General features: G+C 36.6%; 1 protein-coding gene across 1 annotated transcript in view; it reads left to right on the plus strand.

The window, feature by feature from the left end:
• Window positions 1-724: 724 nt before the first annotated feature.
• The window catches only part of NEMF (nuclear export mediator factor), a 58,232-nt gene continuing 33,580 nt past the window's right edge, over window positions 725-25,376 (plus strand). Inside the window, exons 1-13 of the mRNA XM_016201066.2 lie at window positions 725-845; window positions 1,746-1,814; window positions 1,944-2,046; window positions 4,979-5,104; window positions 14,892-15,040; window positions 16,160-16,227; window positions 17,224-17,310; window positions 18,327-18,400; window positions 20,039-20,109; window positions 20,190-20,265; window positions 20,609-20,671; window positions 22,240-22,317; window positions 22,405-22,613. Coding sequence (XP_016056552.2) covers window positions 787-845; window positions 1,746-1,814; window positions 1,944-2,046; window positions 4,979-5,104; window positions 14,892-15,040; window positions 16,160-16,227; window positions 17,224-17,310; window positions 18,327-18,400; window positions 20,039-20,109; window positions 20,190-20,265; window positions 20,609-20,671; window positions 22,240-22,317; window positions 22,405-22,613 — 1,232 coding nt within the window. The 5' untranslated portion in view covers window positions 725-786. The remainder of the gene's footprint in view (window positions 846-1,745; window positions 1,815-1,943; window positions 2,047-4,978; window positions 5,105-14,891; window positions 15,041-16,159; window positions 16,228-17,223; window positions 17,311-18,326; window positions 18,401-20,038; window positions 20,110-20,189; window positions 20,266-20,608; window positions 20,672-22,239; window positions 22,318-22,404; window positions 22,614-25,376) is intronic.

Genomic DNA, 25,376 nt, shown 5'->3' on the forward strand with positions numbered 1-25,376 from the left:
ATTTTTCCTTCCAAGGAAAATGAACAACCAGGTGCACTGCTCAGAATTCTGCCCACTGGGATGATTTCTCTTCACCACAGCCTTTCAGGAATGTCCCAGAAAGGGGCAGTAGTCTGCAGCTGTCCATTTTCAGGTGGTGCCCAGATATCATACAGAACTACCTACACATCATTCTGGAGTCTTCTCTTCCTCTGTCAACTGACCCTAGGGAACTCCCCAGGAAACCATAGTTGCTCCATCGCTGAGAGCAAGGTGTATCACAATGGAAACTCCCTCTTGAGGGCTGGCTCGCCTTGATTGTTGAGGATAATTACAGGGCCAATGACACAGTTCCGCTTCTTACATTTCTACACGTTCAAGTAACCGAATGTAAAGGAGCCACTGCTCTTGTACGCCGAGCCCTACGGTCCCTCTGCGGAAATCAGGGCTCGTCCCTCAGAAACTGTTACGACCAGCAGGGGTCACTATGGAGGCTGGCTCGAGTCCCGAAAGACAAGGGGACAGGGTAACCAGATTCATCCGTAAGCTTTCCAGGAAGGAATGTTGTTTCAATAGAGCAGTTTGTATCTATTTCAAATTGTCCTGGTACAATGAAAAGGGAGTTGAAGGCGACTTGATAAACAAATTCTTTCCGAAAGCGACGGAAACACATTCGCTTTAAGGAAGTTTGGGTCTTCTGCGCGGCCGTAGATCTCCGCCAGGTGCGCCTGCGTAGAAGAGTACGGGCGTCGAGTCCGGCAGGCAGTGGGGTAACTTGTGGGAGCGACCCTCAGACCTCGCGTCGTCATGAAGACCCGCTTTAGCACCATTGACCTCCGTGCGGTGCTCGCGGAGCTGAATGCCAGGTAATGTACGACAGGTGACGGGGCTAAAGCGGGAGTGCAGGAAATAGAAGCCGGGGCCCCACGGTTTAAAACGAGGCCAGCCCCATGCTGCCCCTTACTCCCCGCTGTGGACCTGACTAGGCCGTGGTGGGCGAGCGCTTGACCTCTTTCGGGGCGCGCAGGGTACCTGAGGGATCCTTGCGCCCTCGTGCCCCACCCTCTGCTCTCGCGGATTGCTCGGTGGCAGGTCCGGAGTCCGGCTGTGGCGGGGCTCTCGCTTGGACGGCCTGAGTCGCCAGGGTTTGGCAGCTAATGTTTAGTAAAAACGAGACACTAGGTGGACGCCAAGACGCCAGAGTAGTCATTTGCTTCAGAGGTTTCCAGACTGGAGGCCTGGTTTCTTTGACACTCCTCGCCCCAAACTCCTTCTCGCCTCTTTTAGCTGGAGGTGACAGATCTGGATTCTAGTCTGGTTTTTTATTACTCAGCTGTGTGAGCTTTGTCCTATTTCCCAGGGCCTTGTTTACTTTTTTTGTTTCTCTTGCAGTAAGTTAAGTGGACTAGACTGCCTTTCCTAAAACACATGGGGGTCATTTCAAAGTCGCAAGGCGTAGCATGGTGTTCCCAGGGCTGATGGACCACTTTTGTTCTTAGTTACACTTAAGTTTTGAATTGAAAGCCTGATGGCCTTCAGACTTTGCTCCTTAGTTGACTTTAATTTTTTTCTAAAGCATCATTTTCATTAGTTTCCTCACGTTTTAGGATTCCCTAATTTCTAAATATCCCATATACCTGTAGAGTCGAAGATACCCGAAGTTCCCCTCTTTCGTGGGCTCTGCTTCGGCCTGCAGCTTTAAATTGCGTGAAGTTTTATGTTTCAGATGATATACAATTTGTAACATGTTTCCTTTCTCTTTGCAGCTTGCTAGGAATGAGAGTAAACAACGTTTATGATGTGGATAATAAGACATACCTTATTCGTCTTCAAAAGTAAGGCTTGTTTTATCTTTTGCAATTAAATGAGATTGTTGTGTGTGTTTTTTACTTGCACTTTTAGTCTGTTTCACTGAGTTAGCGTTGGCAAATGCCCTAAAGAAAAAAACTTTTTTTCTTCTACAGACCAGACTTTAAAGCAACACTTTTACTTGAATCTGGCATACGAATCCACACAACAGAATTTGAGTGGCCTAAGAATATGATGCCGTCTAGTTTTGCCATGAAGGTAAATTTTAACTTTACTTGAAAGTAAATTTTAAAGCCCTGAGATTGGTCACTAACAATTGAAGTTTTAAACTGTTTGGCTTTCCTTTACTGTAACTGATAAAGTAGAGATGAAGTATAGAATAGTTGATGGATACTGGAGTGAATAAAGTAGATGTTTATTGACTACTCCTTATTACCCTTCACACCCAATTGTGCTCCAAATCTTTCTGTTCCCACAGTCAGTATTTTAGTTCAAGCTTTTATAACGGTCAACTATAGTCCACTTCACATATCAAAACAATTCTGTATTAGACCAAAATTGATTTTTTCTAAAGCATCATTTTTATTAGTTATCTCATGTTTTATGATTCCCTAATTTCTGACTATCCCATATCCTAGCATCCTTGACTTTCCATGATCTGTCTCCCCCGCTTCCTAGTCTTATCTTCCACAGCTTACTTTTGAGCTATCAATCTGTATTTTAGAATACTCAGTGACATTAATATGGTAACAATAATTATATCTTTGTACTTTTTACTTCTCTCCTTGCTTTTGTTTGTACTATTACAACTGAGATTCTGCATTGTGGACATGTTACTCACTTGGTTATTGACATAACAGATATACTGAAAGTTCATGTGCTACAGAGGAAAAATGTTGGAGTCAGGTATACATAACTTTGAATTAATGATTTTGCCACTCATTTTATAACTTGGAAAAGTTATTTAACCTTTTGGAACTTAGTTTCTTTAAATGTAAAATGTGGATAGTATCTTCCTCATGTGGTTATTGGTGAGGATTAATTGAAGTAACATGTAAAGCATCTAACACAATGCCTGACACATACTAGGAATCCATATGTATTAATTTCCTTCTTCCTCTCCTCCTCACTTTCCTTCAGAAATTTATTTGTTTTGGCATTGTGTTATTTCATTAGAGGCTTTACAGAGAAGAGCCTTATCCCCAGCAACTTAGAATCTGTTTTGGATTGCAAGTTAGGTAAGTGCTTCCCAGATCACAAGGGCTGTCATAAAATTATCAAATTCTTAAAAGTTTATTTAATAGTAACCCAAAGTTCTTTTGGAGATTATCTTTACTAGTAATGACACTTTATGTTTGTATAGCACTTTTAAAAGTAGCTGGGTAATGTATATTTCATTTTATTTAAGTCAACAATTCTGTGGATATGAAGAACAAACATTACCATTTTAGTTTTGCAGATGATGTAAGGAACAATAGGATATATGGTACTGGGATTGTATAAACATCCCCAAATAAGGCTATAGTATCAATGAGAGGTCAAACACTAAAAAAAACTTAGAATTTTGTGAGTTAGGTATACATGTCAATCTAAATGTATAGAAAAATTCCCTCCAATGGAGCAGACAATGTTAAACACTTTATAAATAACTTAGAGCTGTTACTGTTGTATGGTATGCACAGGACTATGTCCAGTATGTGGTAAATCACAGTATTTGTTCTGGCTCTCACATTTGGGGATGTCAACTATAGCTCAGTGGGTGAAAGGTTGTTTTCACCAAGCTGCTAATAGGGAAATAAACAAAAAAGATATACATATGTCTCTATGTCCATACATACTCATGAAAAATAGTCTTCTGTTTTTCACCAGTAGTGCTGACTTCTGTTCCCCATTAGGATGCCTTTTATCTTCATTTTAACTCTACATTTCTTGAATAAAAAAATTATTGCGGGACTCTGGAAAGCTTGATTATGATTTTTCCCCTGGGGGATTTAAAGATAGCCCTATATGTAGGTCATCATTTAAATCAAAATCCATATAGGTTACTCTTAAATCAGAGCTATTGAATTTAGGAGGGGGGGTTGTTTATTCTATGAAGTTTGAAAAGTCTTATATCTATCTGCCTGGATATATAAGTACATAAAATGAAAATTTTAGTCAATTTGAACTATAAAGTCTGGAGAAGAATTTCTTAGTTGTGAAAGAGTTGATATTCATTCTAAGAATGACTTTGTATATTTCTTTTTTTTTTTTTAAGGTGGTTTTAGATTAACTTCTCTAAAATTTGTGTTGAATTTGAGTCATGAAGAAAAGAAAGCATTCTTTCTTACTGGTCTTGACTGACTGAAGGGTCTTTTAAATTCAAAAATTAGATACAATTGTAAGATTTTTTGTAGGGGCCACAGAGTAGTCTTGTTTCTGTTCCATGTCATACACTGTATTTGTGCTAAAGGATGGTACAAGTAATCTAAAACAAATGGTATTTACCAAGTAATTTGTATTCGGGTTTAACATGCTAATTTTATTTTAATTGAAAATAAGAAAAAGAACTTTATGACTAGGGGTATAAGGAAGGGAATTTGGTAACTAATAGGCATTACTACATTTGGATTTGAGCTAGGTTGATCAAAAGTTTGGAGATAGTACCAGAAAAATTCTACTTGGGTTATATCAATTAAGTTTGTGGCAGTGGAGGGTAGTTATATGTGAGTAAGTTGGATAACTAATTTACAGAATATCAGTAAGTTCGTGGTTCAGAATTTGTATTTGAAATGGAAGATTAGTGGAAACTATTAATTTTGAACACAAGCACACAAAAGGAAATTTGGGATACTTAAACGATTAGAGTAGAAAGAGACTTTAAAAAAAAGGTTATGGCTTTGAGTGAGGTCATCAGGGTGAGAACAAGGGATTTAGCAGTGGTATAAAGCAACAAAGTAAATTTCACTATAGATCTATCATTGTCTACTTAAAAATTGAATATAAAATACTGGTACAGAGTTAGCAGTCAGAGTTGTCTGAACCAAAGTGTTTTCCTCTGGTTATTTGCAAGCTTTTATTTTATACTGTTTTATTTGCTACTTTTAATTCCTGATGATAATGAAAAGAAAAAACTTATTTATAAACCAATACCAAATGATTAGGAATTCACTTTATTACATAAATGCATTTTTCTTCTGTTTCTTGCTAGTGCCGAAAACATTTGAAGAGTCGGAGATTAGTCAGTGCAAAACAGCTTGGTGTGGATAGAATTGTAGATTTTCAATTTGGAAGTGATGAAGCTGCTTATCACTTAATCATTGAGCTCTATGATAGGGTAAGTTAAATTTGGGGCATGGGGTAAGGGAGAATTCATCATTGTATTGCTAATTGTTCATGTAATAGTGCTTTAACACATGGGCGGGAAACATTGTTTTCTGTATCAAAGTCTACTATTGATACACTAGGATAATAAGTGCCAAACAAGTTAAATATAATTTTCCAGTTAATAACCTTCATTTTATTTGGAGATAAGAATTTAGGCAGACCTCGGCTATTTAAAATGGCATTATGAATGTAGGAGATGAAGATCTAAGAATTGAAGACATTATCTGTAACTTTACATTTCAGGACTAGTGTGGTGCAACCAGAAAATAGATAGTTGTGTCGTAAATAAGACAGCAGTTAAGACTTAGGGACGTTGCCATGTTTTTATAGTGTCATCAGTCCTAAGAGGAAGAATACTGATGCCTTCACCATTCTTGCTTCTTGCCTCTCACTTATTTCATTGATCACCAAATTCTATCTTGGAAATGTTTCATGAGGTAATTACAGCAAAATAAATTTCATATGCATCAAAATTTAAATATATAAGAGCAGAAGTTTAAAATGCAGGAAGAGAGAAAACAAGTGGTCCAGTGGTCAGTTATTAAAATCAACCAAGGTCTCTAAAACAAAGGATCCTCAGTGGGGAGATGACCTAGCTCTTGATTTAATCTTGTGTCTGGCAATGTGTTATTTCCAGATAGCCATCTTTGAAGTGGATGCTTTTTTGAAGTAGATGCCTCTGCAATGAAAGCTTAAGTCAGACACTTTCATTACAAAAAAAGAAAACCCAACTGTCAGGATTGTAACTGATGAAGCATAAGACCTAACCACTCTTATGTTTCCTTTGTATGATAATATTTTCAACTCTTTAGAGTTTCAGGAGAAAGACGTGTACTTGAAATAATATCAAGAGTATTGTTTTCTTTATTTTTTTGTAAACATATTAACTTCAGGATCATGAGTCTAATTTAAGTTCTATGTCATGCTCATGTGGGGTGGTGAGCAAAAAATGCAAATAGGGTCTTTGAATAGAAATATTAGACCCAGTTTAATGAAACTGGCAAACACCAAAGACAAAGAGAAAACAACCAGAAAAGAATACTAATTGCTCATGGAAGTCAACAGACATGTTGTTAACACACAAAGACTGAGGGACTACTATTTCAGAAGACAGAAATTACTGAGAAGTGTGTTAGAAGCAATATGTTACAAGGGATAAGATATCTAGGTACAATTTTATGTTTCAGAAAACTGGAAATGACAGGCGACCAAGTGATGAGTATATTGCAGGGCTTTCTACGGGCCCAAGAATCCCATCATAACTACTCCCTTCACTCCCTAAAACTAACATTTCATGGAGCATGCAAACCAGACGTCTTCTAAGAACAATTATATACAAAGCCTTTCTTAGAAGTATTTATGTTCCGTGTCAAGGTTGGGGAACATTACTAATAGAGACTACTATTCGAGCCCCAAGCTTCAGCAAGCTTTCTTTGAATGTTAATGCCTAGAGGAGCAACATGAAAAATTCCATAGCTTGTATAGCTTTGAACAAATTTGTGTTCTTAAGTGCCATACGTATGTTAACAAGGAACCACAGAAGTCACTTTCTCATGCTGTTTAGCAGATTTGTTGTGTAGAATGTATCAGCAAAGTTTTCAGGAAAGTGCTGTTAACCACCTGGAAGGGGTGCAGACATCATTCAGCCAAACCACAATGATTTAAAAAAATTTTTTCAATATAAAAAGTGAAGCCATAGAAGTACTAGGTAAAAATATGGATTGACATTGCTGAATTTGGCATGAAAAAGACTTCTAACAGTAAAAACAAATACTAATAGGACTACTTAATCTTAGAACTGTGTAAGGCAGAAAACACTGTGAGCTGTATTGGAAGATGAAAAACTGGGGAAAGATATTTTAACTTGTACCGTAAATAAGATGCACATAGCCCTAATATGTCATTTTCATAAAGCCCTTAAATGGAAAGATGGACAAAGTGCTTAATTGTACAATTCAAAAGAGAATAAATATAAATGGTTTATAAAAGCATGAATACATGTCTAAATTCATGAATTATTGAAAAATAAGAACAAGGTATTTTTCCCCTTTCTCTTCTCAGTCAATATGTATATAAGCAATCAGAAAGTTTGACAGTTACCAGTATTAACAAGAATGTAGAGGAACAAGGGTAGATAACATTTTCAGAAGATTATTTGACAGTATATAACATGATTTTTTTTTTTTAATATATCTTTATTGATTTCAGAGAGAAGGGAGAGGGAGAGGGAGAGAGAGAAGCATCAGTGACGAGTCATTGATCTCTACTGCCTTCTGCACGCCCCCTACCGGGAATCAAACCCACAATCAGGACGTGCTGACTGGGAATCAAATCTTGATTTCCTGTATCATTGGTCGATGCTCAACCGCTGAGCCACTGTGGCCAGGCTGTAACATGATTTTTAATGTTTATTTGCATGACCTTTGACCCAGGAATTTCACTTCTGGTAATTCATCATAAGCAAATGAAACATAGTGTTTATTACAGTTAAAACTTGAACTTAAATGTCTTTGAATAAGAGTTAGGTAACATAATTAAGGGAGACCCAAATAATAGAATGCCATTTTATTATTAAAATAAAATAACATTTTATTATTTTTAAAATAATGTGGAGGTAAGTGTTTTTAGTTCTTTTTATGGGTGTTTTTACAGCATGTTCACAGTAATTTTAAGCTTTTTATTAGAGGTATCACATGATAAGTGTACAGTTTAGTGAACTATCACACAACGAACATACCTGTATTAATTACTGACCTGGGTGTGGTACAGGGGCAGGGAGACCAGCTGCTGATCCTTGCACTTGTGTAACTGTCTATGTGCTTCTCTTTGCCAGTGATTCCCTTAACCATATTTCTGCCGTTTCCCTGTAGGCAACGGCAGCTGGAGCTGCTGCCCACCTGGAGTTGATTTTGTATGTGATTTCAGGTGGTGGTTAATTTTTAAAATTTGTATGATAGCCTCTTTTAAGATTAAAAAAAAAAAGTTTAGTTTTGAAATAATAGAAAGTTGCAGAGATAGAACAGAGAATTCTGGTATAGCCTACACTCAGTTACCCTCAGTTGTTACATCTTACATAATTATAGTATAATATCAAAGTCAGAAAATTGATGTTGGAACAATGTATGCATATAGTTCTATGCATTTTACCACATTTGTACATTCATGTAACCACCACAGCACTAGATGTAGAATTCTTCCATTGCCACAGAGCTCTTCCTTGTGATACCCCTGTAACACCCATTCTTCTTCTTGCCACCATCCCTCTCTCCTGGCAATTACTAATCTGCTTCATCTCTGTCATTTGTCATTATAAACTGATTTTCAACAAAGAAGGCAGTCTCAGAACCTTAGTGGAAGGACATACCAGATACTCTTAAACAGGAGTTGATAAACTATAGCTTGTGGCCTGTTTTCGTAAAGCCTTTGAACTTAAGAATGTTTTTTATGTTTTAAAGGGGCTCTTTAAAAAAAAGCAACAGAGACCATATGTATTGCACAAACCCTAAAATAGTTTACTCTTGCCTTTTACAGAAAAAGTTTGCTGACTCCTGCTCAGTAGACTCATATTGTCTGAGCTGATACTGCTTAGACAGATGCCAGACTGTATCAGGGTACTGGACTAGGATTTGAGAGATTCTTTTTAATCTAGAAGCAGATGCTTTCATGAAAATAGAGTGCTAACCTATGGTCTAGGAAAGTAGATTAATTACCCAGGACTGAATAAACTAGAAAGAATCTAATTGTGATTATTTGTTTCAGAATATTGTTGCCATTATTTTTATGATGGTTATATGATAAAGCCCTTTACTTTTCTTTGACCTTTAATTTAATAGGCTGCATTTTTACAAGTTGAAGTGACATTCTTTAAATAGTAGTTTGCTCTCATTGATTGCTTAGAATTTAGGAACAAATGCCTTTTACTAAGATTTTTTTTGTTTGTTTTGTTTTGTTTTACTGCTAATGGAAATATGTATATTTACGAAAATTCAATAAGAATTTGTCCTTTTACGAGGATATAATTAGGCAAATTATGCAACCAGCGTCATACCTATAGTGTCATATTTGAGAATAAAATCTTAGGTATGATGAGCTCATCATTAAAGAATAAAGGTTATACTTTTATGTAGAACCACTGTTCACAAAGTCTTCCTGACGACCTGCTCTGGTACCTGTTCTGTGGCATGTAGGATCCTAGCCTACAGGTCATAAGGTCACTTTCTGCTTATTTGAGTGACTTGAATAGAGGAGTTTACCTACACTTATAGGAATTTACCTACATTAAAGCTACATTTGCAAGAGACAAAACCGGTAGTGATAATTTTTTTGTTGTTTGGCTTTATAACTTTGAATTGAGGGCAAATAATTTTTAAATCTCTGGAATAATAGAAACTTTTGAAAATAAAATCCCAAATTTTTAGAATTCTCCAGGCAGCAGTGATTATTATGGCTTTAGTAATTGCTTAATACCATGTGGCTCTAGATTTTCTGACTGCAGTGCAGGAAGATTTATGTATGTTAATTAACATTTCTTGCTGCACCAATGTAAATAAATCAAGCCAAGAAACAATGAAAGTAGCTTGTGTGTGTATATACATGTAATCAAGAATCATTTTAAGATGTTATGATTATGAGAGGGGACAGTTAAAAATTATCCAAAATTTGAAAAGAGACAAAAAAGACAAAATGTCACTGTAGTATACTGCTGGGTATTGTCTAGCATGCACTCCTGAGGATTACTTTTTCCTCTAGGGATGTGTATTTTTGATTTGCTATTTATATTGTTAGGCCTTTTTACAACTCTATAAAGGTAGACTTTAACATGTAAAAAACTGATACCAATGCAAAACTGATACCATTGAACTGAAAATCTCATTCAGTAGAGATTCAGATTATATCTGTCCAGAGAAAAAAATACATCCGAAGGTTACAGTTTTATTACCCTAAATTGACAATCTTATACGATATTCTTCTCTTAGCCACTATAAATACTTTACTTACTTCATTTCTCTTAAGACCAGTTTTGCCATTAACTAGATAAATTTTTGACAGTTACAAAAATAATATATTGTCTTCTGGCCACCATTGTTTCTGTTAAAATTAGTGTCATACATATTGTTGCTTTGAAGGTTGCCTGGCCCTTTTGTCTGGATGCTTTAACATTTTTGTCCTTGGTTTTTAGCAGTTTTGCTATGATGTGCCTAGTTGAGTGTTTCTTTGTAATTATCTTACTGGGGCATGGTGCTTCTAGAGTCTGTGACTAGCTGTTTTTAATCAGTTTTGGGAAATTCAACCATATTTTCTTTTGACCTGCCTTCCAATTCACTAATTTATTACTATCAGACAAGAATCACATGGCATCATTTGGAATTGCTCTATTATCTGACACCTCTAAGTGTCTGTTTTCTTAAATTTATTGGGGCAGCATTAGTTAATAATATATAATTTTCAGATGTACAAGATTATAATTCAACATTCGTGTACTCTATTGCGTGCTTCCCATCCAAAGTCTAGTTTTCTCCCATCACCATGTCTATTTGACCTCCTTTACCACTTTGCCCTCCCCCTACCTTTCCCCTTTGGTCAGCACCATTTTGTCGTCTATACCTATGAGTTCTGAGTATCTGTTTTTATGGTCTGTTGTTCCTTTGATTTTAATTACATTGTCTTGTCTCTTGACATGCCTGGTTATTTTATTGTGTGCAGACGCTGAGTAGGAAAAATATACTGTGAGACCTGGAATAATGTTGTGTTCATTTAAAGAAGGTATTTGTTTGCTTTTGACAGGTAGCTAAGGGCTCAAGTAATCCCAGATAACCTTGCTTCAGTCAGGAACTGAAATGATTAGAAGTTGGCCTGGAGAAAGTGGGTATATTTCCAGTTCACTGCTTCCTCTGGGATGTATACTTTTGAGGTCACTACTTATAGCTGGACTTACCAGGATATCCTTCACCACCACCACCCGTGGTACTTTTCATTTGGGCCCTGAACTCCAATTTTTATTCAGCTTAGTTGTCCTGTGAGTCTCTAAAAATTTAGACAAATGATCCTAGGGGGAAAGTACCCCCAAGTGTGGGGCTCACCTTCCTGAGTTTTCTTCTCTTAGATTTTGGTCCTGTAAATGTTTACTGCCTAGTTTGCATTTTTTTATTATTTGAAAGGCATGCTTTGTATATTTTGTTCAGTTTTTCTATTTCTCAGTAGGACAGTGTTTGGGATTATCTAGTAGTACATGAATATATTCTCAGTATATAATTACTTAGAATTAAAATTGAAGGTCTTACTACTTCTACTTACTACTTACTACTACTACCAATTCCTTATACAAATGCAGCATGTCTAGTGTCCTATTTATGGTCCCCTTTTTTTGCCCTGCCCCATTCCCCCCAACAAAAAAATGAAAAAAATTTTCATTTGAGGTTAAAATCTTTCGAATTTAACTAATTGCAAGCATGCCTTAGGTTTAGGTCAATATAGTAGTTACCTCTTATCTGCTGTTTTGCATTCCTTGGTTTCTGTTACCCATGGTCAACCATGGTCTGAAAATATTAAATGGAAAATTCCAGAAAAAATGTATAAGTTTTAAATTACACACCAGTCTAAGCAGCATGATGAAATCGTGTGTGCCTTCCCATTCTGTCATCTCGCCCCCAAATGTGAATCATTCCTTTGTCCTAAGTATTCATGCTGTATATGTAGCCATCTCTGTTATCAGATTGACTGTCGTGTATCACAGGGCTTCTGTCCAAGTACCCTATTTTACTTAATAGCCCCAAAGCACAATAATAGTGATGCTGCTGACAATTCACATATGCCAGAGAGAAGTCTTAAAAATGCTTCCTTTAAGTGAAAATGTATGTGTGTATAGGAAAAAAACAGTAAATGTAGAGTATAGTACTGTCCGAAGTTTCAGGCATCCACTAAGAGTCTTGGAACTTACCGCCTGCGGATAAGGGGGAACTACTTATGCTTGCATTCTAAGTTTAGGCTTATATGTCAGGCATGGGCCTTTCTGGGGTTTTCCTTTTTCAAATTAAACTTAGCACTTAATATCTAAAAATTCTTTCCATAGCATGAATAAATTTGTGTAATCTTTGTTATTTTAAAAATCTAAACAACCTTTTTATCTTGTAATAATTTTAGATTTATAGAAAAGTTGCAAAGATAATACAGGAAGTTCCTGTATACCCTTCATTTAGTTTTTTGGTTTTTTTAAAAAATATATCTTTATTGATTTCAGAGAGAGGAAAGGAGAGGGAGAGAGAGAGCTAGAAACATCAATGATGAGAGAGTCATTGATCGGCTGCAGCCGGCAGCCCGGGCATGTGCCCTGACCGGGAATCGAACCCTGATCGCCTGGATCCTAGGTTGAAGCTTAACCGCTGAGCCATGCCCGGCCGGGCCATTTAGTTCTTAATGTTAACATCTTCAATAACAATGGTACATTTGTCAAAACTAAGAAATTAACATTGGTACATTAGTATTAATTACATTACAGACTTTATTTGGATTTCACCAGTTTTTCTAGTTAAGCCCTTTTTGTGTTCCAGGATTGAGTTTGGGATGCCCCATTGCATTTAAGACCTTTCTATTTTGAAGTCCCTGAGCAATTGGCATTCGTACAGTCTAGGTTCCAATCGTCCAGTCGGTGATGAGTTTGGAATAGATATTAAGTATTTATATGTGAAAGTATGTGCTTGGGAGTTTTCATACTCACTGTGATACCAAGAGAGGTAGGTCGGTTGATGGTTAGAGTTGATCCTGAAGATTGCTCTTCTGGTGTCTATACTAGGGTTTGATCTTCTAGCTTTCATGTCTGGAATTTTGATGTATGGTTTATCTAGAATGGACCAGGCCTTGGGTAAAGAGGCTATTGTTACTCAAATTCATTTCAGAACGTTAATTTATTAATTTGTAATAAGGAGGTTCCAGTAGAAAAGACTGAAGAGAGTAAGTTGCGATCAGAAAGTACTTTATTGTGTACATCTCAGTCAAGCACAGTTATTTCCCAAAATACTTTCCTTGGACACCACTTCCATAAGGTAATAGATGTGCCTAGAAAAATGAGTCCCATAGTCAAAAATTTGAGCCTGCAACCCAGGCATGTGCACTGACCGGGAATCGAACCTTGATCTCCTGGATCATAGGCTGATGCTCAACAGCTGAGCCATGCTGGCTGGGCCAGAAATCTTTTTATTTATTTTTTTTGATGGGAGTAGGGGGAACCATCTTATAGAACACTTTTAGGAAACCTTGGTTTAAGGAACACCCTTTCAGGGAAGTAACTGCCTTGCCAGAATCTTTCAGATGTTCTGGATAACTGCACAATTGGATTCAATAGACATTTATTGAGCACCTTCTATGTGCTAGGTTCTATAGCCAGGTCTGTTTTTCAAGTCACATCTTCCTGAACAAGACACTGTATGGACTTCTCTCCTAGACCTTTGCTTTCCTTCTCCAGTTAACTTTTTGTTCTTTAAGTTAAATAAATGTTTAAAATTTAAAATGCATGGTTGCTTTGAAGTCAGATCCTTTAGCAGTAGGTATGTACCACTCTTTCAACACCTAGTAACTTCTAGTTATCTTTATCTCAAGTGAATGGTGTTCCCATCTACTGAAGCCATTTATCTTGTAAACTGTCATTCCTCAAGAGATTGGGCCTACTTTACCATCTTCTGTGACCAACTTCTAATTAGTTGCTAAGGCATTTATGACTATTTTCATGGATGCTTCTTTTAATTATGCAATAATGCCTGCATTCACTGTAATCAATTTGAAAGGTTGTATCCTTTGGGCAGTTTTATTTTCTTTAGGTTCTTTTGGTTGGAAAGATTATGTAACAATATTAAATTTTAAAAGGTCCTTTTAATTCTAACTCTTTAATAAATTTTAATTTTTCTCTATATTTGCCTTCTACTTCCAAGGATACAGAATTGTTTTGTCTTGCTATTTTTTACCTAACAATATAGTTTCTTACTTTTTTAACACAGTATTCATAAGTTAACAGCTAATGGTGTATATCACAATTTATTTAACAGTTTTCCCAATTTTTACATTTAGGCTGTTTCTTTTTTTTATTGTAAGTAACTGCAGTGAATACCTTTAAGCATATAGTTTTTTGTTTTATTGAGCTATTACATTAGGCAACATTACCAAGTGTGAAATTACTTGGACGAAGGGTATCACTGTCTTTATTGCCACATAACTACTGCTATTAAAAGACACAATTCGCCCTGGCTGGTGTAGCTTGGTTGGAGGGTCTTCCTGGAAACAAAAAGGTGGTGGGTTTGATTTTCAGTCAGGGCACATACCCGGGTTGCAGGTTCAATCCCCAGTTGGGGCACATGTGACAGGCAGTTGATATAGCACTTTGTTTTGTTGCACTTCACAGATACCAGGTTTTTTTGCAACTTGAAAGCAAGACCTTCCACCAGCAAAAAGATTGCAGCTCACTCTACTACTTTATTGTAGTGGTCTGGGACTGAATTAACAATATCTCTGATATTGCTTGGCTTCTGAAATATGTATCTGTTTTTCTTAATAAGATACAGTGTATGTAGACCTGCCTCATGAAAGTGCAGCAGTAAGTTCAGCTGGCGCTCATCAAGGTCAAATGCTTTCTGTAACTTCATTTCTATAGCCTAGATTAGGTTTTTAAAGAGCCTACATTTTCTTTCTCAATTTTTAAGTTTCAAGAATGATTTGGGAAAAGCATTAAATTATTTTTTATTCTATTTCAGGGGAACATTGTTCTTACAGATTATGAATACCTAATTTTAAATATCCTAAGATTTCGAACTGATGAATCAGACGATGTTAAATTTGCTGTTCGTGAACACTACCCAGTTGATCACGCTAGAGCTGTTGAACCTTTGCTTACCTTGGAGAGGTAACATGTTTTGTTTATAAACTCATTTCATATTGTATTAAAAGGTAAAATAGGCCATATGTAAGAATATGAAAGAACTGTCATAAGAAAATACTTTGTTTACTTGCATAAAACAATTGAGTTTGGATTGCTTGAACTACATAAATGTGCATGTAAGCAATTAAGCCTTACTTGAGCATAGCAGGTGTATGTCTTTTTAATCTAAATTTGGTGTTATTTCAGATGTTTATGATTTATTGGTAAAGTCAGGGGACTTACCAGCTTTTCTGTGATTAAGAAAGATGGGTATCTTGGGCAGAATACAAAAAGAGAAATTCTGGTTTAGCTAAGAAAAGGAAGCAGGATGGGGTATGGGGCTAATTGTAGCTGTTCTTTTCTGGCTGAAGGCTTTGCTGACCAAAGGCTATAGCAGTGGTTCTCAAAGTTTAGCATGCATTGGAATTGTTTGGAGGGCTTGATAAAACAGATTTCTGAATCACTGGATCTGGTGTGGGGCCCAGGATTTACATTTCTAACACGTTCACTGCTAATCTGGGGACTACAAAAGCCCACAGCATCTGAGTTCTTATTAAATGCTTAATTAGGTAAAGCCATTTCAGGTGTTAACATTTAACTGTTATATAAAAATGTCTCTTTCATATCATATATGAGCACATTGATGATAAGCAATATGACTTAGTTGAAAAAGTATTGAGCCCTAGCCGGTTTGGCTCAGTGGTTAGAGCGTCAACCTGCGGACTAAAGGGTCCCGGATTCAATTCAGGCCAAGGCACATACCTTGGTTGTAGGCTTGATCCCTGGCCCAGGTCGGGGCACTTGCAGGAGGCACCCAGCTGATGTATCTCTCTCACATCGGTGTTTCTCTCTCTCTGCCTTCCACTCACTAAAAAGCAATGGAGAAAATATCCTCAGGTGAGGATTAAAAAAATATATATATTGATTTTTCTTAAAACACCTGGTTTTAGGTCCCAGTCTGCTGTTTAACAACTTACCAACCTTGAATAAATAGAATAGTTGAAGATCAGGCAAATTGATGTATGAAAGTATTATGAATATAAATATTGCTGTAAGGATTATTAAATATAAGATAGTAAGAGGTATGTCAATTTTGTTTTACAGACTGACTGAAATAATAACCAAGGCACCTAGGGGTGAACTACTAAAGAGAGTCCTTAACCCATTACTTCGTGAGTAATCCTACACAGAGCAATGAAATGTTTGCAAGATAGTATAGTTTTCAGGAATATATTTAAGTCTTCTATAGTTCTAGTAGAAAATTAGGACTTCTTGATAACTGTAGAAAGGAGTTTAAAATGATCTTTTGTGTAAATGATGTTTGTTTTTAAGGAGAGAGAAATTTGTCATACCGCATGAAGTTTGACCTTTATCTGTTAGATTTTATTTAAAAGCAGTACAGTTATGTTAACTAATAGTATGTTATTTAGCACTTTAGTGATAACTATAGTATTCTAAGAAATCTTTTTTTTTCCCCAATGTGAATCTTCGGTTTAATAACCACTTAGTTTTTTGTGTGTTTTGTTTTTGTTTTTGAATTTGAATTTTATTAGTGGGTGTCAGGGCATCCCAGGATGACAGGTACTTTTGATAACAGGGTAAAGAAAATCCAAGAACTTTCATGCTTGAGAAAATCATTACTTACCCCTATAATAAGGAATCTGAAAAGGACATATGAGCAGGCAGGTACCCGTGATTACTGAGCATTAGGGAATTAACTCTTTCTCTCATATTATTAGTTAACATGACCGAAATTAGAATTCATTAAAAAGTTATCTTTAGAATTTTCCAACGATTAGTATAGCATGCATAAAATTTGTAAGTTTGGATTTTTTAAATTTTTTCCTTATTAATATGGTATATTACATTGGCCAATCTTTGGATGCTAAACCAACCTTACATTCCTAGTTTATAATCCTTTTTATGTGTAGCTAAATTTCATTAGATTCCTATAACTTTCGCACTGACTTACAATTTTGTAGTTTCAAATTTCAATTAAGTACTTGAATTGTCATTTCTAATAACATTTCAAAATAAGTAAACTAATTGTTATTTTCACTAGCTACTGTAATTGAGTAGATCACCTATATTGGATATAAATTTGTATTATATTTTCAATGTTAAATTTTATAGGAAAATACTAAAAATAATACCCTCTGCTTTTGTAGCCTATGGATCAGCTCTCATTGAACACTGTCTTATAGAAAGTGGATTCTCTGGCAATGTCAAAGTGGATGAAAAATTTGAAAGTAAAGGTATGTCTGCATAGTACAAATTTTGTCCATTTTTATTTCCTTTTTTAAAACTATAAAAATTATCTCTGAGAAAGTAATATGTGAGCAGGTAATTCTATACTTAAAAACATTTGACCTGTCAGTGTTCTATCCATGTGGTATTCCTGGCTTCCTACTCTAAAATGGCGTTTTATCCCTAGTAACATGTAGTTCAATCTCTTGACCTACTTTAATTGCCTTTCAACTTTAGAATATTCTCCATTTCCCCTGAATTGTTTTTTGTAATCCTTACCTGAGGACATTTTCATTGACTTTTAGGGAGAGGGGGAGGGAGATTGAGAAGGGGGGGGAGAGAGAGAAACGATGTGAGAGAGGAGCATCCATCAGCCACCTCCCACATGCACCTGACCAGGACTGGGTCTGAACCCACAATTTAGGCATGTGCCCTGACTGGGAATCAAACCCAGGACTTTTCAGTGGACGGGACACTGCTCCTACCGACTGAGCCATACTGGCCAGGACTCTACCCGTAAATTTTTGAAGTGGTTAATGACCTTGAGATAGTCTTTGGTACAAGGCTTAAAGGAGTTGAGTTATTTACCCTCAGACTCAGAACCTGGAGTGTGTCTAGAAATATCAGCATTCATGCATTTTAATTCTGTAAGTACTATAGTGTGGCTACATATGTTAGGCTTTTGTAACTATTTAAGGGAACCTAGCTTAACTGCCAGATTAGGATAATAAAAAAATAGAGGAAGTATAAAGAATTTAGAAACAGGCCCAAATATATATGGGAACTTAGAATATGAACAAAGTGCCTTTCATATTATGAGGGGCAAGATGGAATTAATAAAAGCTATTGCGCCAACAAGCTGACCAAAACATCCTTATTTACATATGCTGAAAACAAACATGAAATAACTATTTACTTTTCTTGAACACTTCCTATTTTATAAACACTGTCTTGTTTTCTGCATAGTTGTATAATTGTTAATTGCATCTTGATTGCCACTCCTTTCCTTTTTTATTCTCCTTAGATATTGAAAAAGTACTTGTTTGTCTGCAGAAAGCAGAAGACTATATGAAAACAACATCCAACTTCAGTGGAAAGGTAGCAGCACATATACTTATTGTATATTGTTGTGGTTTTATTGTTTATATTTTTAGAATTTAAGTGTTCATTAAAGATCAGTATTTGTAATTTTTTTTTTTTTAGTTTGGAAATTTGAGATTTGTAATATGCTTATTCTAGGGTAGTTTTTTATTTTGTTTTGCTTTTAATTTTTTAAAATCTTCACCTGAGGATATGTTTTCATTGATTTTAGAGAGAGGGGAAGGGGAAAAAGAGAGTGAGAGAAACATCGATCTGTTGCCTCCCCTTCATGCCCTCACCAGGGATCGAGCCTGCAACCTTTTGGTGCACAGGACAACGCTCCAGTCAGCTGAGCCACCTGGCCAGGGCTAGGGTAGAATTTTTTTTTTTTTTAAATTGCTGTTGATTTGTAAATTTTTTTTTTTTTTTTGCTTTTTTCCTTTTATAGAAAGTACTAGGTCACGTAAGTATCAGCCCTCCAGAAAAGATGAGGAACTTAAAAATATTTTTCCTTAGGTTTAATTTTTTTTTTTTTAATATATCTTTATTGATTTCAGAGAGAGGAGGGAAGGGGGGGAGAGAGAGAGAGAAAAACACCAATGATGAAAGGGCTGTCATTGATCATCTGCCTCCTGCATGTCCCCAACTGGGGATTGAGCCTGCAACCTGGGCATGTGCCCTGGCCAGAAATTGAACTGACATCTCCTGGATCCTAGGTTGATGCTCAACAGCTGGGCCACGCCCGTCCGGGCTCCTTAGGTTAATTTTAGATAGAGAAGCACATTTTCATTTTCTAGCACTTTTAAAAAAATGTGGTGATTTACATTCCTTAATAGTTAAATATCCTCTGAATTATCTCGTATCTTATGGTTTCCTTCCCTATTCAAAGTATAACTTACCAGAAAAGTTCAGAGACGGTGATGATTAATTATAGCTAAATTCAGTCCAAAACACTACCTGCCTAGTGTTTTTTGTTTGTTTTTGTTTTATTCTTACCCAAGGAGATATTTTTTCCCCCCATTGATTTTTAGAGAAGGGGGAGGAGAGAAGAGAGAGGGAGAGGGAGAAGGAGAGGGAGAGGGGGGAGAAAGAGAGAGAGAGAGAGAGAGAAACATCAGTGTGAGAGAGACACATTAATTGGTTGCCTCCCGATCGGACCAGGGATCGAACCTGCAACCCAGGTGTGTGCCCTTGACGAGGAATGGAACCTGAGACCTTAGGGTATGTGGGACAGTGCTTTAACCGCTGAGCCACACCAGCCAGGCCCAGTTTTTTAAATGACTTAAAATCTCCTATCAACAAAGTGAATCTGAATCTAAGAGTTTTTCTGCTGGCAGTGCTTTTGGCGTATTTAAATTGCACAGCATCTAAAAATGGGAAGAAGCAAAATGTGGGTGTTTAATCCCACCATTTTATCAAAACATGAGTTTTTATTTCCTTTATTCCCTGATTTTTCTTGTGCATGTGAATAAACCAGTGTTTTCTGATAATACTTTGGGTCTAAAAAGAATCATTTTGAGAAGTAATACAATCAATAGACAAATGCAGTTGATAATTTATAACTTGAAAATTTTATAAGTTAAATTAATATCAGTCATGAAAAGTAAATCTTTGTTAATTATGAATAGAAATGAGTTTTATGTTGGATTTTTATAGGGATATATCATTCAGAAAAGAGAGATAAAACCAAGCCTGGAAGTAGATAAACCAACTGAAGACATACTCACGTAAGCATGTAGGCATGGGTCAGTTTGTTATAGATGTTTATTACTGTTCTTGAATGTGATATAATAAATATGTTTTACAGGTATGAGGAATTTCATCCTTTCTTGTTTTCTCAACATTCACAATGTCCATATATAGAATTTGAATCGTTTGACAAGGTGGGTTTCAGATTCTATTTTTTGATCAGTTAGCACAATATGTGTTATTGCATTAATACCAACTTGCTTTGATTGAGAAATTACGAATAATTTTACTTTACAGTCACTATGAATCAGCATTATGGAACAATGCAGTCATAGATACAAACTGTTGGAAACATTTTTTGCTATTTTACTTCAAGATAAAGGATCAAAAATGTGAATTTAATTTGGTTCTTGATTATTTAGCTATAGAATACATTTACTAGGGATCTGTTCAAATGGACTCAAAAATTCTATTTATGCAAGTTGAAGTAGAGATCATCTTTTTTTCCAACTAGTTGTTTTTGTTTGTTTTAATAAGGCCGTGGATGAATTTTATTCCAAGATCGAAGGTCAGAAAATAGATTTAAAAGCTTTACAACAGGTATGGTATTATTGAAAACGTTTATATTAAACCAACTAGCTTTAGTGTGGTTTGCTGGGTAGCCTTTCAAAAGGGTATGGGAATGCCATGGTCTCCTGGTTTATTAATAAAGGTCCAGGAGTGGTCTCAGTGTTAAAAGTATACCTTCATTTGTTCCCTCAGTATATTGGGTATTCTCTAAAACGGAAAATACAGTGAGAAGATGGGGTCTGTTATTTATACCCTAGTATGATTTGCTTTATTACAGCAACCCAAATCTTCTAAATTTTACTGTTAAGGGAATACTGTTTTGAGAAGGTTCAAAGGAGAGGGAGAAGTTTTTTCTATACAAATAAGTATTTTTGTTTATCATTAAACTGTTACTTTAAAGTGAACTTTTAAACTAGGCCTTTAATATGCTTTGTATGGAGACCCGACTGATGATTGCCAGAGGAGAAGGGGGCTGGGTACTAGTGGAAGAGATGAAGGGATTAAGGAGTACAAATTGGTAGTTACAAAATAGTCATGAGGAGGTACAACAGAGGAAATATAGTAATATTTTGACAACTATGCATGGTGCCGGGTGGGTACTGGAAATATCAAGGGGAACACTTCCCAGCAAATGTGACCATGTTTTTGGAACATTTGGTGAAGAACAGTTTCAGGAATTGGCCACAATAACTTTTGATTTGAAGGGGATGTGATGTTTCAGAAATATTAATAAAGTGTTAAAATGTGTGTGCAAAATTTATAATTATGAGAATTCTTATATCTGCCGCTGCCCCTCACTTTTAAAATAATTAACAAAGCACAATTTCAAAGCAGATGGGTGAAATTAATTAGTGTGATTGCCACATAGTGGCAGCACTTTAGCTAGTAAATAGGTATTTAGCAGTGACATGTTTTTTATGTGCATTAGAATACCCATGAATTATTTTAGTAATCATTTTGCATTCTTTTAATAGTCACCATTTTATAATTCAAAATTTTTAATGCTACATTCAGCATTCATTCATTAATTGGCGATGCTGTTACTACTGTTAGAAAATTTGCCTCCAAATCAATAATCTAAGTGTAAATTATGTATGATAAAATGCTAGATAGAAGGTCAAATAACTACCATGACCCTTTGTGTTATTAATTTAGGAGAAATTCTGTAGAATACTAGCAATAATGCTAAGAAAATTAGAGGCAGCAATAAAATAAGAAGCAGTTTTGGTACTTTTGGCGACAAATGCATTTTCCCAAATTTTACTTTTCTGCCATAGGAAAAAAATACCATGAATTTTGTCTGCTTGAATAATGGAAAGGCTTTAGGAGTATATTTTACATACATTGTAACCTGCAAGCAAATTACCTTCCAAATAGGGAATGGGAGGTAGTTAGACATGAGTTAGTTTTGGAGTATGAAACACTTTGGAGTAGGATAGACCTGGGGAGGTGGACTCTGGGGAACTCTCCCTAGCTAGATAACAACATTGAGAGGGCAGAAGTCGGGGCAGGATAGTGAGTTTCACGAGGTAAGAGAGAGAAGATGTGGGAGATGGAAGAAATCTAATTTTTAAAAAAATCTGTTTTGTCAACAACAGGAAAAACAGGCATTGAAGAAATTAGATAATGTTCGAAAGGATCACGAAAACAGATTAGAAGCTCTTCAGCAGGCTCAGGTATTATGTTTAGCTTTTTCAGATGCTTTTTCAAAAATGGTAACTTTAACTAGCATTATAGTAAATGTTTTTGGTTTATTTCTTAAGGAAATAGATAAACTTAAAGGAGAGCTCATAGAAATGAATCTACAAATAGTTGACAGAGCCATTCAGGTTGTTCGAAGTGCTTTAGCCAACCAGATAGATTGGACAGAAATCGGGTTAATTGTGAAAGAAGCCCAAGCTCAAGGAGACCCCGTTGCAAATGCAATCAAAGAATTAAAACTACAAACAAATCATGTTACAATGCTGCTAAGGTAAATTTAATTTTTTGTGGGGGTTTTTGTTATTGTTAATCCTCACCCTAGGATATTTTTTTCCATTGATTTTTTTTTTTTTTTAATTTATCTTTATTGTTGAAAGTATTACAGATGTTCCCTTTTTCCCCATTGATCCCCTCCACCCTGCGCCCCTCCTGCCAGGCCTTCACCACACTATGGTTGTGTCCATGGGTTATCCATATATGCATGTAAGTTCTTAGGTTAATCTCTCCCCACCCACCCCTGCCTTCCTTCTGATATTCATCGGTTGGTTCCGTGCTTCTAAGATTCTGGATCTATTTTGTTCATTAGATTCCACATATGAGTAAGATCATGTGATACTTGTCTTTCTCTAACTGGCTTATTTAGCATAATTCTCTCCAAGTCCCACCATGCTGTCTCAAAGGGTAAGGGATCCTTCTTTTTATAGCTGCATAGTATTTAATGATGTAAATGTCGGAGAAGATGCTTGATATGATTTCAGTCTTCTTGAACTTATAGAGACTTGTTTTGTGTCCTAACATGTGGCCTATCTTTGAGAATGCCCCATGTGCACTTGAGGAGAATGTACATTCTGCAGCTTTGGGGTGAATTGTTCTGTAAATGTCAGTTTAATCCATCCAATCTAGTGTGTCATTTAGAATCACTGTTTCCTTGTAGATCTTGTCTGGAAGATCTATCCAGTGAGTCATTGGGGTGTTAAAGTCCCCTATTGTGACTGTATTGCTGTTGATTTCTTCTTTAAAGTCCTCCAGAAGTTTTTTTTGTTTTTGTTTTTAGCCTGTGTGAGTCTTTTGTTCTGAGGTGGGTCTCCTGTAGACAGCATATATTTGGGTCTTGTTTTCTTATCTATTCAGCTACCCTGTGTCCTTTGATTGGAGTGTTTAATCCATTTATATTTAAGGTTATTATTGATAGGTACTTATCTATTGCCATTTTATTTCTTTATGCCTATGTTCCTCTCTCTCTATTTCAACTTCTTATTACAGCATTTCCTGCAATGCTGGTTTGGTGGTGATAAACTCCTTTAGCATTTTTTTGTCTGAGAAGCTATTTATTTCACCATCTATTTGGAATGATAGCCTTGCTGGATAGAGTATTCTTGGTTTCAGATCCTTGCTTTGCATTACCTTGAATACTTCATGCCATTTTCTTCTGGCCTGTAGAGTGTCTGGTGAGAAATCAGCTGACAGCCTTATGGGAGCTCCTTTGTAGGTAACAGATTGCTTTTCTCTTGCTGCCTTTAAGGTTCTCTCTCTGTCTTAAATTTTTGGCAATTTAATTATGATGCGTCTGGGCTTGTGCCTTTTGGGATTCTTCTTGCTTGCGACTCTCTGTGCCTCATGAACTTGTGTGGCTTTTTCCTTTAGCAGGTTAGGGAATTTTTATGACATTATTTCTTCAAACAGATTCTCTAGCACCTTGTCACTTTCTTCACCTTCTGGCATTCCTATGATGCAAATATTGTTACGTTTCATGTTCCACAGCTCCCTTAAGCTGTCCTGTTTTTTAATTGTTTTTTCTCTTTGGTCCTCTGATGAGTGATTTTTTTTTTTCTACCCTGTCTTCTAATTTACTGATCCAATCCTGAGCTTCCCCAACCTGCTGTTTATTCCTGTCAATCTTTTTTTTTTTTTAATTTCTACTCTGTCATTCTTAATATCTTTCATAGCTTCCATTTCTTTTTTCATGCTGTTGAGCATCCTTATGATCAGTATTCTGAACTCTATGTCTGATCGATTGCTTATCTGTTTTATTTAGTTCGTCTGGAGAATTCTTTTGTTCTTTCCTTTAGGGCTTGTTTTTTTATCTCCTCATTTTGGCTACTGTTTGGCTACCTGCTAGGACTCCCATCTAGTCTTTTCGATGGTCTCTGGTGCAGTCCAGTGTCAGATGCTGTTTGTGACTGGCCCTGAGTACCGTGTTTGAAGCTTTCTACACTCCACAGCTTGTTTCCTCTGCTGGGACTGGGTGTGTTTGGACAGGACCAAGATGTGCACCAAGGTCTGCTTTTCCAAGCCCTGAGTCCAGAAGCAAATCAGGCAAAGACTCAAAGCACCCAGAGGCTGATTGTTACTCAGTCTCTTAACAAGCCTCAGGCTGTATAAACTCCACAGGTTAGAGAGAGAGGTTTTCCAACAGGGTGGGGCAATTGCTTCCCCCCCATCCCCTGGCAAAATCTGCTTGGTAAGTAAATGTCTGCCTGAGAAGGATATCCTCTGCAGTTTCAGGGAATGACTCAGCACAGGAATCCACATGGCTTACCTCTGAGCAATATCTCCAGAGGCTGCAACCCTAGATTCTCCTCATACAGTTCCAGTCCACTCTCCCCTCCCTCTGCTGGAGTTCTAGGTGAGTGGCTGCACACAAAACTTTGTATGTTGGCCACTTAAGAAGGTGCCTGCATTTTCAGCTGTCTCTCCCTGGCAGACAGAAACCCCTCTGCTTTTCACAGCCGCATGTTATGTGGACACCTTTCTCAGTCCTGGTGCTCTGGGCTGGGAAGCCCAGCTTGGGGGTTAGACCCCAGAGTTCTCAGTGGGAACCCTCCACAGCTGAGATATCCCTCCCGCCCTTCAGTTGCTACTTGTGGGAGTTGGACCAGCCCTCTCATGCTTTCGCACTTCCTATTAGTCTCTATGCAGTCTCTACTTTTCGTCCTTGGTTTTGAGGATGTCTTCCAGGCACTCTTCAGTTGCAGTTCATTATTCAGGATGGTTTTTCTCTATTTTAGTTGTAATTCCAGTTTTGTCCTGGGAG

This window comes from Miniopterus natalensis, chromosome 1 (assembly GCF_054644295.1).
Source record: "Miniopterus natalensis isolate mMinNat1 chromosome 1, mMinNat1.hap1, whole genome shotgun sequence".
Lineage (NCBI taxonomy): Eukaryota > Metazoa > Chordata > Mammalia > Chiroptera > Miniopteridae > Miniopterus > Miniopterus natalensis.